Consider the following 18,340-nt stretch of genomic DNA (forward strand, 5'->3'; position numbering starts at 1 on the left):
CGGTGTGGTGACTGAGGCACGGAGAAGGAGACAGACTAAGGACCTCTGGTGGGCGCAGGGAGTAACACAGGGCGGAGACAGACACAGAGAATATATCTCGAGGATATGTTCAGTGTTTGTAGACAGGTTCATACAACTAAGTTGATTTTTTTTACGTTTAATTTAGAAAACATTTGTCTCGGTTTGGTGATGTTATAAGACATATTCCTGGTTATTCATGAAACTTTCTGTTTGACGAAGGATCTTTATTTGCCTGCACTGCATTTCAAAAACAGCACTTCTCTTCCAACCCAGTATCACGTTAAATAGACACGCTCGTCCACGAAGGCAAAACGTGAGATAGTTACGCTTGGGGCCTTCTAGGCGTCAGAGTTACACGTTGTGCCGCAGTGGACCGTCGTGTCTATTTCACGTTTTGTAGGCGTGAAACTTACATGCACGTGTACAATGTCACCTGACAAAGGATCAAGTGGCTGTGGTGCCGCAATAGATGTCTTGAGAACAAGTAGAAAGGAAATGCAGGACGACAAGGTTAAAATCCTTGAGGTGACAAAGTTGTTCTTTTAGAAACATGTTTTTCTGCTCATGGTTTCATTTTCCTATTGCAACAGGCCAAAGCGTGCAATAGACACATGCGTAAAACATGTAACTGTCATGTCCAGATATCACCAAGCGTAGCTATGTCACATTTTGCTTTAGTGGACGGGCGTGTCTCTTTCACACTCTGCCATGATACATGGTTGTCTCCTGGCATCTTCCCTTCATTCCCTCTTTATTTTTTATTGCTGTTTAAATCATTCTCTCTTTTCCTGTTGCTTCCTTGTAATTTTCCCTCCTTTTGTCTGCCGATATTGCTGAACCAGATGACCAACAGGTCATTGTAGCACGTCTGAGCTACCGTGGGGGTTCCTTTGAGACAGATGACACACGCTGAGCCACCAAGTTTGGTCTATGGTTTCGTTTTATTGGGTGATCCACACTGCGGCACACACTCTGTTACACCCGGTGTCGGCGCTCTCCTGCCCAGCCTCTGAGCGTCCGTCTCCAGGCTGCTTCCTCTTCTCCCCTCACCAGGTCCTGCTCACTTATATAAGGGAAGAAGCCAATTCCCCCCGATTCCGTTCAGCTGCGCCAATTATCCTCCTCCCGGCACCTTTCCCTGAGCTACTCCCTCACTCCCCCCCCCACCCCCTGCAGCCGAGCTAACCACGCCCCGCCACCACATACCCCCACCGCCCGACTTAGGCTGGGGAACCATCCTCATCATTCTGATGATTGTTTTATTGTTAAGTGTTTCTGTAGATTTGATAGTGTCCCGGCTGGTTCTCATTTAGCCGTCAACCAATTTAAGAATGTGTCATGAAGTGTTTCCGCTTCCTTTTTATAAGCCAGTTTCAACTCAGTTGTATTCATACAGTGCCACATAACAGTAAAACTCATCTCAAGGCACATGACATCTTAAAGTTCTCAACATTATAGAGAGGAACCCAACAATTTAACAATTCCCACCTGAGCGGCAGTTGGAAGGAAAAACTGCCTTTTAACAGGAAGAAGTCTCAAACAGAGCCAGAGGTGGACGTTCATCTGCCTCGAAAAAAGAAAAAGAACAGCACGGAGGTCAATGAAATGATAAACGGTGGAAGCAGTACCAAGGCACCGTTGCTATGTTTGACCTGTTCCAGATGAAACGGGCCCCGCAATCTCGGGGGCCCTCGACGACATGAAAGAATCCAAAAATCCACCCATTTTTAAATCGCGAGCTAGAGGTTATTTCATTTGAAGATGGTACACTGTACACCACTTCAACCACCAGAGGGCACTCAGCTGACATCCGAGCAATGCTCACTGAACTTAACCTGACCAATACATAGCACAGCAGCTAGAGATCGACTTTGTGAGGGAAACACAGATTGTATGTGATGGACGTAGCTTCCAGGTCGGAAAAATGAGGCCGATGCGGAAGTGCTTTAAGCTGCAATACCATCGAAGGCCACTAGAGGTTGTCTGCAAAAAGCCTCCGGCTCCATAGACTCCTATTCAACTTCTCTCATCAAATACAAAGTCAGTAAATTTTTTCCACAAGATATTTAATTGTTGTTAGCTAAAGTCACTCCTTCTAATTAATTTTCTGGAGGTCCATCTGAAAATAATCCTGTCATTATTTAAATCTTAGGCCTCAAAAATCAGTGTTTCTGGAGGTGTGTCTGTTTGATTGACAGGCCTGTGGTGCAGTCAGGTTGCAGCTTTTGGTGGGTGGGACGTAGTATCGTCAGGTTTCCAATCAGGTCAGTCAGATCCACCGCTGGCTCCTCCCCCAGCTCGTCCAAATATGGTCACTTCCTGCTCCAAACTGCTCCGAACTAGCAAGATGGTGACGGAATGAATCTGAACTGGAGGCTTCATAATGTTCACAAACCAACAGGTAAGGTCACTGCTGGTTGCCACTTGGAGGAAAATGATACTCGTCTATCCTAACTGAGCTGTAAAACACAAAATACTAGTGAACAAAGCAACGATGACTTCTGCCACCATCTCCCGAACTATTTATGCCATCGCTTGCTGATCAGCTAATAACACATTGTGCTCTTTACTGCAAGATCCTTGCTGCAGAGAGGCATCGAAATGATCATCCTGATTCCAAAGCAAAAAGGGAAATTGTTTGGATTATTTTTTATGCAGCTTTTCATGATGCTAAAAGTGAACATAATACATTCGAGTTAAAGTTCAGAAAAAAAAACAACCACAAAAGAATGATGCAATTGAACTTGAATCCTCGCTATTTTTTTTTTTTCCACTTTGATGGTTTTTAAGGGGAATAAGGCACCAATATTAGCTCTTGAAACGGGCCCCCAAATGCTGAAGGCCTGGTAGAACCAGCCAACTGCCCTCCGGAGTCGGACAGGACAGCCTGCAGGTCAGCAGGACAGTGTGTTTAAAGTACTTCAAAAATGTAATTAACTGCAGCAATATTTTCTTGTGACAATGGATGAATACAAAACTATTGAAGTAAAAACTCACTTTAAATTGTTTTTGAGTCAAATAAAGCTTTGACATTTAATTTAAAATATCATATTATTAACCAATAATAGATTAAATAATAAGACCGATAAAAGACCATTGTGTAGCGTCTTCATTCGGATTTTAGTTGTCAGAACAATCTGTGCAGGAAGAGACTAATCTAATAGGTTCTTCACTCATAACAGTTTATTGTTTGGCCACCGGAGGGCAGCAGAATATCATTTTGGTTGGTTTAATGCAGCTCTGATGAGGAAATCCATGAAGCCTAAATTACAGCTGTAGATTTGGCACAGTGATCGATCAATCAGTCAGTCAATCAATCAATCAATCAATCAATCAATCAATCAATCAATCAATCAATGAGTAGAAGCTGGTTCTTTCATTGTCATTCATTCAACCTAATAGGTTGAACAAAAATAAAAACATTACGGCAGTAGGATATGTAATAATCATAACAGAATCTGACAGAATCTATACAGACAAGGCACCAATAAAATCAGTTTAAACAGTTACAGGTTTGTGATCATAGATCTGAGTTACTGCTTTAAACGACCGTCCATTACATGTGATTTGTGTTTTAAGACTGCACTTCTTGGACTTTTTGGTGGTTTCTAATTTCTACATTGGAGTATTTAAAATCAATAAGAACTAATAAGAACTAGAATTTTTAAAGCAAACATATATATCTATTTTCTTCATGTAATCAATGAACTCTATGTGATGAGCACGTTTTATAGATTTACTATTTAAATGTTTTATCACTGCAAATAAACAAAAACATTATTAAGATCTACTTATTTACTTGATAACAGTAAATATATCATCACGTAGCTTGCTCCATAAAAATCACGCTTCATGTTTTGCACATCAAATCTTACTAGAAACTAAAGCCACAACTAATAACTGTATGCAACCCTGAGTCGACACAAAGTAACTGATAACTGTTGAAAAAATGAGATCTAGCCCCAACTGGGCACGTGAGAAAAACCTCCCCGCCTCGGTTATTCAGTGCTGACCTGGACCAAACTGCATTAACTCACTGCAGCTGGACAGAAACACCCAGATGTGATTACAAGCTGCCCTCTTCAATCAAATCATGACTACAGACAGATCTTCTTCAGGAGCAGGAGGTTCGAGGGGATCCGATCATTTTCACGGTACTGTAATATATCCATGCTGACATAACACCGCTGTTCAAACGTCACAGTCAATTTCTGCAGAGATAAAAACCTGATGTTGGAGACGAGGAATATGTTGCAGCCATAATGTCTTGTTACATCCTGCCCACAGAAAAGTCACAGAAGTTTTCATGAGGTTTGAAATAAATCAAAAATTATGATTAAATTGAATTTTAAGTAATCCAGGTGTTTGTTGAAAGAGGCATAAAAAAAAAACCTGAAAATATAGTATAGTTATCACCACTAATTCATAAAAATACTGCAAATATTTCTATAATGATAAAGATTGTACTTTAATATATTTGAAATATTTGAGTCAAATTTAAAAATTGGTTCTAACAAATGTAGTTCTACAAAAATGTATTATTTAATTACTGAATGACATATTTTCCAGAATAAAATGACTCCGCAACTACAGTCACTCGATGCCAGAGGCATGCCCAAAATACTTTTCCATAAAGAGCCAAAAACATATGTGGATGGAGGACAGCGGGCCAAAAATAAATGTTCCTGTTACCTGAAGTCATGTCATAAAAATGTAAATATTTGACATAAACTTAACATTCTACATCTAAAATAAAACGTCAGAATATTTAAAACACTCTATAAACTTTACAATGATGGTATAATTTCATTGGTGGTTTTTTTGTTGTTGTTGTTGTTGTTGCAGAAATTGTTCTGAAAAACAGTTGTGTGCCAGTGGTTGTACCATCATTCTTGGTAGATGAGAAGTACACTGTGTGCACAATTATTAGGCAAGTTGTATTTTTGAGGATTCATTTTATTATTGAACAACTACAGTGCTCTCGGTCAATCCAAAATGTTAATAAACCTCAAACCTGAATATTTAAGAAAGTAAAAGTGAGGTTTTGACTTTCTTAGGAGAATATCTGTGTGTGCACAATTATTGGGCAACTATTAGTGTGCACAATTATTATGCAACTAAATTAAAAACGAAAATTTTCCCATCTCACTTGTTTATTTTCATCTGTTAAAGTGAGAATAATAAACAAACAACTCAAAATTGACAAATAAACATTTGACATTTAAAAAAAAAAAAAAAAAAAAAAAAAATCAGTGACCAATATATCCACCCTTCTTTTCAATAACAGTAATAAGCCTTCCATTCATGGATTCTGTCAGTTTCTTGATCTGGTCACAATCAGCTTGTTGTGCAGCAGCAACCACAGCCTCCCAGACACTGTTCAGAGAGGTGGACTGTTTTCCAGGTGAGGGGGGGGGACATGTCATTATTCTTTCATCTTTAAGGCCTTTACTGGCTAACCATGCAGTGGAGCACTTCAGTGCATGCGATGGAGCATCGTCCTGCATAAAAATCATGGTCTTCTTAAAAGATGCAGACTTTTTCCTGAACCACTGCTTGAAGAAAGTGTCTTCTAAAAACTGGCAGTAGGTTTGGGAGTTGATTTTGAGTCCATCTTCAACCCGAAAAAGATCCAACTAGCTCATCTCTAATAATACCAGCCCACACTAGTACCCCACCTCCACCTTGCTGGCGTCTGCTCTGTGCTCGTTACTGGTCCGGCCACGACCATATCTGTCTTCAGATATTTCTTGGCCCAGTCTTGACGTTTCAACGTACGTGTCTTGTTCAGTGGTGGTCGGGTTTCAGCCTTGCTTACCTCGGCCATGTCTCTGAGCACTGAACACCTTGTACTTCTGGGGGCTCCAGGTAGGTTGCAGCTCTGGAATATGACAGCACTGGAGGATAACGGCTTCCTGGTAGCTTCACGTTTCATTCTTCTCAAATCTTTGGCAGTTCATTTGCAAACTAAAAACACACCTCTTCCAACTTTACCTTGAACAGTAGAACTTTAGTAGCGCTTAAAATGGCACTTACTGATGGCACTTTGTAGTTTGGCTTTCTTGAAGAAATTGTATTTTCTTGATTTTTGTTGTTCTGGGTTCATGTTTGAAATGCATTTATGGTAAGTCGCTTTGGATAAAAGCGTCAGCTAAATGAAATGTAATGTAACGTAATGTAATTTGTGTCTTTTTTTCTCAACATGTTTCTTGCGACCCTGTTGACTATTTGCAACAAAACGTTTGATGGTTCTGTGATCACGCCCCAAAATCTTAGCAATTTCAAGAGTGCTGCATCCCTCTGAAAGACTTTTTAAAATTTGTGACTTTTCAGAGTCCGTTAAATCTCTTTTTTGGCCCATTTTGCCTGAGGAAAAGAAGCTGCCTAACAATTATGCACACCTTGATATAGGGTGTTAATCTCCTTAGGCCGCACCCTCCCTCATTACACAAATACACATCACCTGATCTGCTTCAATCCAATAGGCATTCAAGTTTATACAGCTTGGAGTTGGAAAATATGCATAAAAATGATGATATGGTCAAAATACTCACTTGCCTAATACTTGTGCACATAGTGTAGAGGCCAATGGTATTTACACTTAACAGCACGATGCTGTACATTACTGCCAAACTCATATTATGAACTTTTAGCCGCACAAAATAACAGGAGCTTATCGAACGCTCTGGTGGGACGAAACGAGAAAAATACAAATCAAAGATGTGAGCCGTGTTTCTTTTTGTTAAAAAAAAAAAACTACAAGGAAACCAACATTAACATTCAGTGGACGTCACTTTTCCAAATGTACACTTTATTTTCAACAAAAGTACAAAAAGCAAACATCAGATATTTACAATACTTGCATGGCAATGTTCACTGTCTTTGGTCATTCTTCCAATTTGATGGTTTCCTACGTGGCTTGCAAAAAACCAGCAGTTTGGAGGTCTGAGATTAGAACATGCAGAATAGAATATTCAACCAGACGCTGAGCAAACTGCCGATGATTTAGAAATTAATCACCTTTCTGTAAAATCTGCAAGCAATTTATTTAAATCCAAGATATGAGTTATGGGACAGTTATTAAATTTGCCTGCTAAGATGTTAAATCTTATACGATATAAATAGCAACGAAAAAAAAAAAAATCACATACTTCACAACTACTTCCTGGTCTGGCTACATTTTCAAATTTAATAAATGCACTTAAAGGACCAAACTTTGTGACATGTACAGCTGCGCGTATGCTACACAAATGTTGACATGAAACATGAAAGCTAGTGCACATCACGAACTGAAGCTTTTACAGGTAGATTCTCAATAAAGAAGGCAAACATATCATAAAAGCTGGACGGAGACAAGCATCCCGTCTGCTCGGTGAGGATCACAGCTACATGATGAACAAATAGAATAGACCAAATAGACCAAATACACCAAATAGACCTCAACACTGATGAAGCACACAACCTGCAGGCAAGCTGAGCATCTGATTCCGTTCCTACGGGGCTGCGGGACTTTTTCTTGTGAGAATCGTTGAAAGTAATCTTTGTGCGCAGCGAAATAAAGCCAGTAGTGAGCTGAACTGTGCTGTACATTCTCCCAACAATCTACCTGCTTGTGTTGTGCAGTGGTTTTGTTGAACGTACAGTACACTTACAAAGAAAAAGACACAATCATAGAGCAAAAAAAAATATATATATATATCCTGCAACACAAAAGAACTCTGAGACATGACATACCTCCTGCAATGTAAAATCATATCGCCATCTATAACTAATGCAGAGTATCACAAGAAACCCGTAGCCCTTCCTGCAATGTCATCTCAATTTCAACATCAATTTTTTTTCTTTTTTTTAAATAACAAACTGAAACAAAATAATTTATCATGATGGATGTTGAAGGCAGAGGTGGCCGAAGATTGAAACACAAACAATTGCAGGACTGACACGTCCTTAGAGCAAAGGCAACTGGTCTAGTAGTAACTTCCATCACATTGGAAAGCGAAAGCGAAAACACACCTGCATTTTTTGCAGTTTCCCAAATTGCATTTTTTTAATAAACATGAATCCTAAAAGCAGACAAGTTTACACGTGTATCAGTAGTACAGACGAGTTATGTAAATCACATAGCTTCCATTCTTGTTTTTTTGGGGGTTGGGGTGGGTGGTTGATGGAGGGGTGAGTTTTTTTTTTTTTTTTTTTGGGGGGGGGGGGTGGGTGTGTGTGTGTGTTTGGATATGTTTTTTAGTAAAATTATCCCTGAAACTAAATCCAAGCTGTCTTCACGTTAATGTCGATTCTTTTTCTCGTTTTTTTTTTTTTTTGTGTGTGTGTGGGGGGGGTGTTTAGATATGTTTTTTTAGTAAAATTATCCCTGAAACTAAATCCAAGCTGTCTTCACGTTAATGTCGATTCTTTTCTTGTTTTTTTTGGGGGGGGGGGGGGGGGGGGGGGGGGTGTTTAGATATGTTTTTTAGTAAAATTATCCCTGAAACTAAATCCAAGCTGTCTTCACGTTAATGTCGATTCTTTTTTTTTTTTTTTTTGGGGGGGGGGGGGGGGGGGGGGGGTGTTTGGATATGTTTTTTTAGTAAAATTATCCCTGAAACTGAATCCAAGCTGTCTTCACGTTAATGTCGATTCTTTTTCTCGTTTTTTTTTTTTTTTTTGTGGGGGGGGGGGGGTGTTTAGATATGTTTTTTAGTAAAATTATCCCTGAAACTAAATCCAAGCTGTCTTCACGTTAATGTCGATTCTTTTCTTGTTTTTTTTGTGGGGTGGGAGGGTGTTTAGATATGTTTTTTAGTAAAATTATCCCTGAAACTAAATCCAAGCTGTCTTCACGTTAATGTCGATTCTTTTCTTGTTTTTTTTGTGGGGTGGGGGTGGGGGTGTGTGTTTAGATATGTTTTTTTAGTAAAATTATCCCTGAAACTAAATCCAAATTGTCTTCACGTTAATGTCGATTCTTTTCCTTGTTTTTCCAGACAGTGGTGGAGAGAAATCTGCAATAGCTCCACATTTTCACTGCAAAGAAGAGATGAAATGAAGCAGTTTTAATTTTAATTGAAAAGAACAATGACTTTGTTGGTGTCAAATCGCCACGGGATGAAACTGGTTCGTCTTCTACCTGTCACTTCTCCACTTCTGGAACGGTTGCTCTTTTCTTTACACCTCTGCTTTTTGGCTGCTCTCCCCCAGCCTTTTCTCCTCCTCAGAAGAGCCGTTCTCTATCTCGCCGGTCTTCCAGCTCCCGTGCCTGTTTGAATTCAAACGTGTTCACTTGTAAGATTACATATATGAGTGGCGAGGAAAGGTTGAAACCACTTTCCAATACTGGGACACGTATGAAGGAGATGCGAAGGAATTGTCTTTCCTCATTGGGTCTCATCAATCTGCCGTCTGCTTTGGATCAGTTTCCCGAGCTCATGAGGTCACTACGGTCCAGTTCAGGATGCCAGCTCAAACACGTTTTTATTTTTTTAAAAATATTTACATCAGATCCGAATGATTTTTTTCAGTGAGGTTTTGTTGCTGCGGAAGACAACGAGATCAACAGTCCGTGGAGGGACGCAGATGTAAACTGTCTGATTGCACTTTGCTTTCGCGTTGGGAAGCCGTGACACCGGCGCAGCTAGGCGCATGTCGTTACCACAGCAACCCATGGAGACAGGTTGGTGATTTTTAGACCTAGCAAATCCCATCGGAGAGAGACGCAGCGCAGACAGTCTGTCCTGAACATCTGGTTTGAGAAACAAATTGAATTTGCCTGCAGTCTGTACACCACCTCTCCTCCTGAACACCGAGCTGCCATCAGGAAAGCTTTATTCGGGCGAAGTGTTTTTAAAGTTTTCAAGGATGATGCATGCGCCTCTCCTTATGAATAGAAGAAAATAATAATAATAACAATAATTTATGTTGGAAATGTCAGACAGAAGAAACAGTGACATTTATGCATCCACTTTGGGAGGGAGCGTAAACCTGTTTACCCAATTTGTGAAAGAACGTTAAACTATTGAATAAACTGTACATTCATTGCAAATGTTACAGTTCTGCATCACATCATCAGCTGAGGCGCTCACTGCATTGATGTATATATTTCTATGCGACTTGCTTTACTTTTTAAGGTGATCACGTGACTCATATTTTATATTTTTAAGGTTGGGTTTAATAAAGTTTACATAAACCTACAGAGAGGAAAGCTGCTGCCAGGTGGAGAACAGGTGTCTGGGCCTGCTGTGTGCTCAGTGTGCAGCTGATGGGGACCTGGTGCTGACTACGCAGGCTGTAGTGCAAAGCTTCAAGTTCCTGTTTACTTTACAAACATGTCTGCAGTTGGATTTGTATAATGAAACATAAACAACTTGCAATTAATAACCACAGCATTTAGGGGCGTGGCGATGAGAGCCCGCTCTGATCTATCCCATGTGGATTTAAGTTGGCACTAATTAGCAGAGAACCTCTCTGATTGGCTGCAGATAGCAGGTGACATACTGTATAGCAATAAAAGGTCTCGGAGAATAACATTCGTTTTGGCCTGTTTGAGGGATTTTCCAAGAAAATGGAGGCGCGCATCCATTTGTGTGCGTAGCGGTCCATCCTTCCTGCTCACACAAACAACCACAGTCATCTGCAACACTACTGACAGAACACGCACACATCAGCTCACTGGACCACTGGGAAAAGTGAGCTGATGAAGTCGATCAATATTACACAGGGGCATGTTGACGTCTTACTTGGATTTCTTCACGTAGACCCAGTAGGCCAGCCCGATGACCAGAGAGGCGACGAGGAGGCCGACGACGACTCCAACCACCAGCTTGGTTTGGTCGCTGCCGTCCGACTGGTCTGTAACGAAGAGAAAACAGGAAAATCAGACGCCCGAGAGGAACATGTATGAAACTCCAGCCTGGATGCACGTAGGGACTAAAAACCCCCCCAAAAAACAACAATCATGGCCATAAAAGCATTAATGGATGGACACAGCTGTACTGTACATGATTATGACTTATTGATCTGGGGCCTCATTTATAAAGCATGGCGTAGGATCCAAACTAAAAGTGAAAGCACTTCTACACACAACAACTGCAGTGAACTACGTGCAACTGACGCTCTGTTCTGCAGCTCTTCAGCCTGATGCTATTTGACGTCATCTTGTATTTTTCATAAAGGACGATGATTAGTTTGGCGTGTTATAAAGAACTTTATAAAAGAGCTTAATAGCGGTTAAAGACTGTCAGACTTTCCAGAATCTGCAACGTCCCGACATCATCGTGCATTTCATCGGCTACGGAGCTCCACGACTGACCAGAGAGAGTCCGGCCTGCTGCTCTGAGCTCCGGGGGAGAAACTGCGCGCATGAAATAATGAGCGGAATTAAACGTGAGATTTAAATTTGTTTCTATCATTTACAAATGAAAGTTGCTTATGGAATAATCACAGGTCAAAAATGACACTGCTGGTTAGAATGCAAATTATACAGTAGAAGTGACATTAAATGTGTGAGAAGCTTCGTTTTACACATCAAGTTGTCTGTCACATTTACCGTCTACAATCTGGCTTCGGTTCACCACCTCACCGGTCGGATGGGTCAGTTTTCTTACGGGTGCGCACATTTTCCCGTCGAGTTGGTTTTTATAAATCCCGACTTTTGCGCGGGGGGCGACGGACGCCTCTTTCAGGGCCCGTTTTGTGCGTACGCGACGATTATAAATGAGGCACCTGGATGTTCATGACAGACAAGCCCAGTACAAATTCAGCCAATGAGACTATGAACAATGTCGACATCTGGTCAGGATGCTGGCAGCTCCATTCCTCTGACTCCTTCATATCTGTGTTATATCTAAAGAAACACTCTGTCTAAACATTGATTTTCCAGCTGTACAGGCCAAGGTGCTGTTAAAAATAAATATTTGATCAAGAGCTTGTTTTTTTTTTTTTAGCGAGCAACATTTGAATCCCCCATGGTCTTTACTCAGCCCCCTCCCACCGAATCTTACAAGCAAGAACTTACCTTGTTTATCCATTCTCACCTCCTCAAATACTGAAATCAGATATGAAATAAAAATTAACGTCCAACCGAAAAGAAAAAAGTTAAAAACAAGCCTGACGTTTAGAAAGAGTTACTACTCTACTTCTACGCTACTTTTTGCATGCAGATAGTTGAAAGAGGGGAACAGATTAAATCCAGCATCCCAACATCACCACACTGAGAACTGTGGTCCCAAACACACGGGGATGAGGAGGCAGGAGAGAGCAGAGGATGGAAACACCACGCTTTCAGACAGCAGTGTGGACACAGAGATAAACGCATGCATCGGCTCCATTCATACCGAGGACAGGAAGGCTTCACAGTAAAAAGCTGCACTACAAAAACCTCCTCATATCTTAAAAGCAGCTTTCATTTCTTCTGCTACTTTACACATCCGGTATTTAACAGGGTTTTTCTCCTTTCTTATCTTTAGGAACTATCGACTGGTTGAATGTGCAACCGAAAAAGAATGAGAAATAACTCGTTAAGTACATACCCGCTAGGTTGCTGTCATTCTCTTGAACATTAAGTCGAGTCAACATGCAGACAGACGGACTTAGTGAGCAGAGAAACATTCAGAAAGACGGATCGCTGAGGAAGGATTCAGGAGAACTAAAAGAGTGGACAGAGGTGAGAGGGACGCGTTGTCGCTGCGTACTTACAAGAGGACACATTTATAGCTCTGGTATCAAAGCCAAAGTCATTGAACACTGTACAAGAGACGGTGAGGTTGGTGGCGGGCACGACTGTGATCCTGTGTGTTATCTTTCCGTTGACGAAGGGGCTCTCGTCAAGCTGAAAAAACAAAACAGAAGTTAGTATTTATTTACACGTGTGATATTTCAGGTAGGGATTATTTGCACCACTGGGGGGCGATGTTGCATCCAGCCTTTGCATGACAAAGAAACGGGCGTGTGTTGCTTCTGGGATATATACACTCCTGGGTCTCCAGAGGAAAACCCCAGACACAAAGACAAACTGCCAACACCCTTTTTTTTTTTTTTTTTACATCCTCTACGCATACAAGAGGAGCTGCCAATTTTCTAAACAGCCATTACTCAGCCTGGAGAATAAAAACATGACTGAAACGTGTGTTATCTCTAAAAGACTTTGTCGTCCAGTGAAAGGAGTTTTTGCGCACCTTTAGGAGTCAGTTAGTTATTACAACACACGGGTTCAGCTTTTAAGATTATTTGTGTGGTTTAAAAAAAACAAAAAAAAAACACGTGTACGTTCACAAGTAATTGACACTGCTTCAAGGAGCACCTCTGCTATCAGCGTGCACACAGGTGCACCGCAGAAACAAAGGAGAAAAAGTTACATTAAAAAAGAAACACGGACGCCGGAGCCTCAGAAGGAAATGAACTCTTTGGAAACACTGAGTAGTATCGCCCTGGAAATGTCCAGACCGGATAAGTTCAAAAGTGTGACGGCTGTGGGGGCAAAATGGATTGGGCCTCAATGAAGCCACGTTTGTCTTCCTTTTAACTGCAACAATCGCTCCGCATTAGGCGTCGGCTTCTCTGTGGGTGACATTTTGATGCTCGTATCTGAGGTTGTGGCTGCAGCTCTCACTGCAGGACAAACCTCACAGAAGAAGTCATTTTCAGACCAAATTGCAATGAAAACTAACGAAAGAGCAACACTAAAAGCTTCCTGACTCATGCTGAGAAACTTTATTTCTGTTTCAACTTCGTGGGAAGGTTATGAGGAAGAGGAGGAGTAACTGAGATGAAGGGATCACTTATTAAAGATTACACCCGTCCGGTTATTTGAATAAATGGTTCCACTCGACTGTCGGAAAACACTCGAGTTACAAGCACACTGGGGAAAAGTCTTCCTCTGTAATCTGCCACTCACAGATCGGCCTGTCCTGACCTGATGGCTTGAAACAGTCTTCAATGACAGTGATGATAAATTCTGTTGTTTCCGGTTTTCCTAACAAAAATAGAGTTTGCACCACAGGAGTGCTTAAAAAACAACGCATTGCTCTTTTGTTGTATTTCTGACCCAGAAGCTGCTCGGTGCAGAATTACTGCAGAATGAAAGCACACGATCGGCTCCACGGTCATCACAGGTGGTGCCACATCCAACGGCACTGTAAACTTGAAATGTTGTGGACTGATAGTTGCAGCTGTTAGAGAGCCACGTCCAGCAAACACACTCCAGCTCATCAGAGGAAGAAGACGGTCTGTTTGCTTTCTACTCTGAGTGCGTGAAAACAAACACACCTCACCGAGAGCTCCGGTGCAGACGCAGTGAACCAACTCTCAGCTAGAACAACGTCGTTCTGCATTCAGCCTTCGGTCTTATTAACGCTATCTCTCCGTATATAAATGTCCCTGCTGATGTGTTTCTTTTCGTGGTTTGGTCAGGCCTGACTGACGGTCACGGAGGAGAAAATCTCCAATGAATAAATGTGGGTGCACTTCTTTCAAATTGATGGATAAGATGCTCAGAAGTTGCAACCATTAACCTATGTCCGAATTTCCTGTAATCCCGATGAGGAGGCGAGCTGCGAGGAGCGTGTGAGCGTTCATACCGAGGTGCCGTTGATGCTCCAGGAAACAACCGGCTTCGGGGAACCTTCGGCCTCGCAGGTTAAAACTTTGTGTCGCCCGTCTTCACCGCTTTGTTTGGAGAGCTGCCTGATAATCGGAGCACCTGAAAGAAGACGCAACGCTTCAGGTATCATAATTACAGCGAGATTCATCGCGCGCACACTAAAAGGACTGAACAACGTCTTTACCGGAAGGAACGGTTTGATAGTTCGGGGGAAAAAAAAAATCACACTAGCTGTCCTGCCAGGAGAAAGATGAGAGGAAACATGTCACTGTAAAATGCAGAACTGCAAAACAAATAAGCTAAATGCAGGAAGGAACAATCCTGCGGGTACCGCCGCAGCTAACCAATTAACACATTATACCTCATTTGACTAATCTGTGCAGAAATGAATTGCAAAAACAATGTGTGTGACCGTGAATAACTATCTGAAGCTAGTTTTATACTTTGATTTTTTTTTTGGACTGAATTAAACAAGATATAAATACTTAGTTTGTGAACGTTTTTGTTTAATCTGTAGACAGCGCCAGGCTGTTTCAATCTTTCTTCAGCTTCATACAGACGCCAGAGAGGTAGAAATCTTCCCAGAGTTTCCTTTTAAAGCTTTTACCTTCGACAACCAGCTCAAAAGAATCTCTCCGGGTGAGGAGCCCCATCGTCACCTCGCACTCGTAGCTGCCGGAGTCCGAGTATACAACCTTAGCGAACTTGGGCTCTTTGTCCAGTTTAACTCCATCCTGCATTAAAGGGAGAGAATATCACCACCTTCAGTAACCAGCACAAACATTTCTTCAAAGATTTGAGCTTTGCTGTATGAAAGGTTTCTTCTACCTTTGTCCAGGAGACCTTTGCTACCACCGAAGAATCAATCTGGAGAGAGAGATCCAAGGTCTCGCCGGCTAGCCTCACAATGATCCCAGAGGGGCTTAAATTGATGTCCAGGTCTACAAGGAGGAGAAAACAGGTGAAAAAGTGGGTTCAGAGGCCTGCTGAGGGGTCGAAGCGTTCCTGTTGTTAACCGCTCAGCTCGGCTCACAGCACTGCAGATTAATGACAACGCTTTTTTTCTCTCCACAAATTACAGGAACACCGTGTGCCAAATATAGGTATTAAAACCTTCTTTTCTCCAATGAAAAGGCGTTTCGCTCTTATTGTAACCAACAAGATTGCAGGCAGAGAAAGTTGGATACTACACCGGTTGCAGGTGAGCGGCTAAATTGCGGTAATTTCTACTTGTCGTACAGCTGACTGTGACGTTCTCAGATGATCCCAGCGTCGAGTTGTGAATCAGGGAGCAGTTGTATTCGCCCGAGAAGTCGCGGGAGACGTTGGTGATGGTGTACGAGTCGCCGTTCTCCACTTTCACCAGTTCCCCCTTCAAAGACATCAAACGACGGCTGGTGAGTTCACCTGTGATACTTTACTGCACAACACAATCAGATGCAAAGGTAATAGGGTTGGAGGAGATGCTGATGAGTACCTTGAGGTGGAATTTGAAGCTGGTGGGAGCCGGGTTTCCGTCCGCCAAACACTTCAGAGTCACGTTGTCTCCTTCCACCAGAGGCTCCGGGGCCATGACCTGAAGGACGACGTTCTCTGTGGAGTCTGTGCAGAGAGACAGGAGATAAAAAAGTCAGAGCGCGTGGAGGGTGCGCCAAGTAGAGCGTGTTGCCCACCGGCGCGCTGCAGGGCCGACTGTGCGAGCTCCAACTTCCTGCCTCGCAACCGACTTCCAAATGCCGCCGAGGCGGTGGCTGAATTTCAGTCGTAATCGGAGGCGCTCGACCAAACAATCCTTTCAGAGCTCGATGTTTCTGCTCCGTCTGACGCCAACTCTTCTCAGAAGTTCTTGGAAGAAATTGTTCCAAGTTTTACTTTGGGCCACCTTGAGCAGGACGCTTCAATATTTAATGTTGCATTTGACATAAATCCGTCTCAAGTCACGGAATCCACACCTCATCTTTCAACTCTGACCATCAACGTGTCCGTTACCCAAACTACCAAAGATGAAAGGATAATATCGTCTCAAAAACACAGCGTCCGTCTTCTCAGGAGCCGCTGCTGTGTTATATGATGTTGAAAAAGCTTTAATTAAACAGACTAGTGCTCCTTTAGACTGTGTTTTCACATTCTTATAGTGTCATTACAACTATAAATGCACCAAAATCACATCCCATCAATTAAAACGCTTTAATAATTAAATGAAAACAGTCCCACTGTTTCATTTGTGTCACAACTTTTCGTTTTAAATGTGAATTGTAAAAAAACAACAGAAACATAGCCCGGCTGTTCATAAATTAGATAAATAACATATTAAGAATATTTTTTGCTGGAGTGCAACCGACAGGGCGCAGCTATGAAAAGAGTCAATTACTGAGGGAGTGAGAGAACAAAGTTATACCAGGTCGGGTGATATTTCAAATTAAAAGCCCTCCAGTTTCACACAGGGTCCAGTCATACACTAGGTTTAGACTGCAACAGGAAGTCCTGATCGAAGGGGGAACACTGGATTTTCCTGTTAAATCTTTTATTTCAACGGGTTTTTTTTTTGACACTTTTTAAACCACACGAGATTTAGAGAACATCTGTGTAAAGTTTATTTCAAAACTGCCAGCAGTGTGAAAGCAGCTCCTCTACAAACAGACGGAGGTGTGTTGAGTGACTCACAGGTGATGGTGAAGGTCAGCAGAGACGACACCAGCTGTGCTCCCACAGTGGGCTGAGTGCTGCAGCTGAACTCGGCGTCCGTGTCTTCCTTCTTTGCAGAGTACTCCAGCATGGCGGAAGTGGAGGAGAGGCCGGTATCCGGGTCGACCAGCACCGAGGTCTGGATGTAAATCGCTGCACAGAACACAGACAAACACAGTCTGAAATCTCTGAACGAGGGAAGGACTGTGTGATGACCAAAACACAGCAGACGCGCTGTCGGCGAGAGCAGCTCATCACAGCAGAATAATTTACTGGGACTGTTGAATGAGAATGAAAAACATCACAGTATGTAATATTTATAAATGTCAAATTTTGTGAGAGAATTAAAGACGGGCAACAGGATGAGGAGGGCGCACCGTTCCCGTCGGACATCAGGGGCTGCCTGTTCTTCCACCACGTGATGTTTGCAGCTGGATTGGCATCATGTGCGACACATGTTCCCAGCTGTGGACGAAAAAACATTAAAACATGAGAAACCAACATAAAAAAAATAAAAATAAAAAAAAACCTGCAATCCATGACAAAATATTGACATAAAAATCTGCCGATCAGTAATCTTTTTAAATAACCTATGAAGAAATAATTTTTTTGTGTCTAGTCGGCATTTGAGGACTTTTCTATGCAGCAGACCACGAAATGCCCAAAGCCTTTCTCTGATCCTTTGGGTGTTTTAATTGCAGTTGCGTGTGTGTGTGTGTGTGTGTGTGTGTGTGTGTGTGTGGGAGGAGGGGGGGGGGGGCTCTGCTCTTTACACATTCATGAGAAACCCTTCAAAGAACTCATTACTGTAGTAACATGCAGGGTCTGTGTAAAGGGCTTGAGATTCTTCAGCTCAGGGGATTTCCTCCTTAATGATTCACTGATTTAATAATGTACTCATGGGCATCATTTGTCATTAAGAAACTCCACCTTTGTACGTTTGCCGATCGCCAGCGACTCTGCTTTGTCGGAGATCTGCAGGCCGGCCGGCGACTCTGCAACAGAAGAAGACGTGTTAATGAGCAGCGTGTCAAGCAAGAGACC

The 18,340-nt window shown here is 42.1% G+C and overlaps 1 protein-coding gene across 2 annotated transcripts in view; it reads right to left on the bottom strand.

Moving 5' to 3' along the window:
- Nucleotides 1-8,449: 8,449 nt before the first annotated feature.
- The window catches only part of LOC138197471 (CD166 antigen homolog A-like), a 36,789-nt gene continuing 26,898 nt past the window's right edge, over nt 8,450-18,340 (bottom strand). The window contains exons 4-16 of one of the 2 annotated variants that reach the window (XM_069148323.1): nt 18,227-18,291; nt 17,674-17,761; nt 17,276-17,449; nt 16,089-16,213; nt 15,851-15,983; nt 15,440-15,552; nt 15,219-15,345; nt 14,589-14,710; nt 12,709-12,841; nt 12,029-12,058; nt 10,752-10,863; nt 9,146-9,274; nt 8,450-9,042 (exon numbers count right to left, since the gene is read on the bottom strand). In XM_069148323.1, the coding sequence (XP_069004424.1) occupies nt 9,184-9,274; nt 10,752-10,863; nt 12,029-12,058; nt 12,709-12,841; nt 14,589-14,710; nt 15,219-15,345; nt 15,440-15,552; nt 15,851-15,983; nt 16,089-16,213; nt 17,276-17,449; nt 17,674-17,761; nt 18,227-18,291 (1,313 nt within the window). In that variant the 3' untranslated portion in view covers nt 8,450-9,042; nt 9,146-9,183. The remainder of the gene's footprint in view (nt 9,043-9,145; nt 9,275-10,751; nt 10,864-12,028; nt 12,059-12,708; nt 12,842-14,588; nt 14,711-15,218; nt 15,346-15,439; nt 15,553-15,850; nt 15,984-16,088; nt 16,214-17,275; nt 17,450-17,673; nt 17,762-18,226; nt 18,292-18,340) is intronic. The other variant, XM_069148324.1, reaches the window with a different exon arrangement.

Source organism: Embiotoca jacksoni, unplaced genomic scaffold (assembly GCF_022577435.1).
Source record: "Embiotoca jacksoni isolate LCO1_2020_lvr unplaced genomic scaffold, fEmbJac1.0.p SCAF_14, whole genome shotgun sequence".
Lineage (NCBI taxonomy): Eukaryota > Metazoa > Chordata > Actinopteri > Embiotocidae > Embiotoca > Embiotoca jacksoni.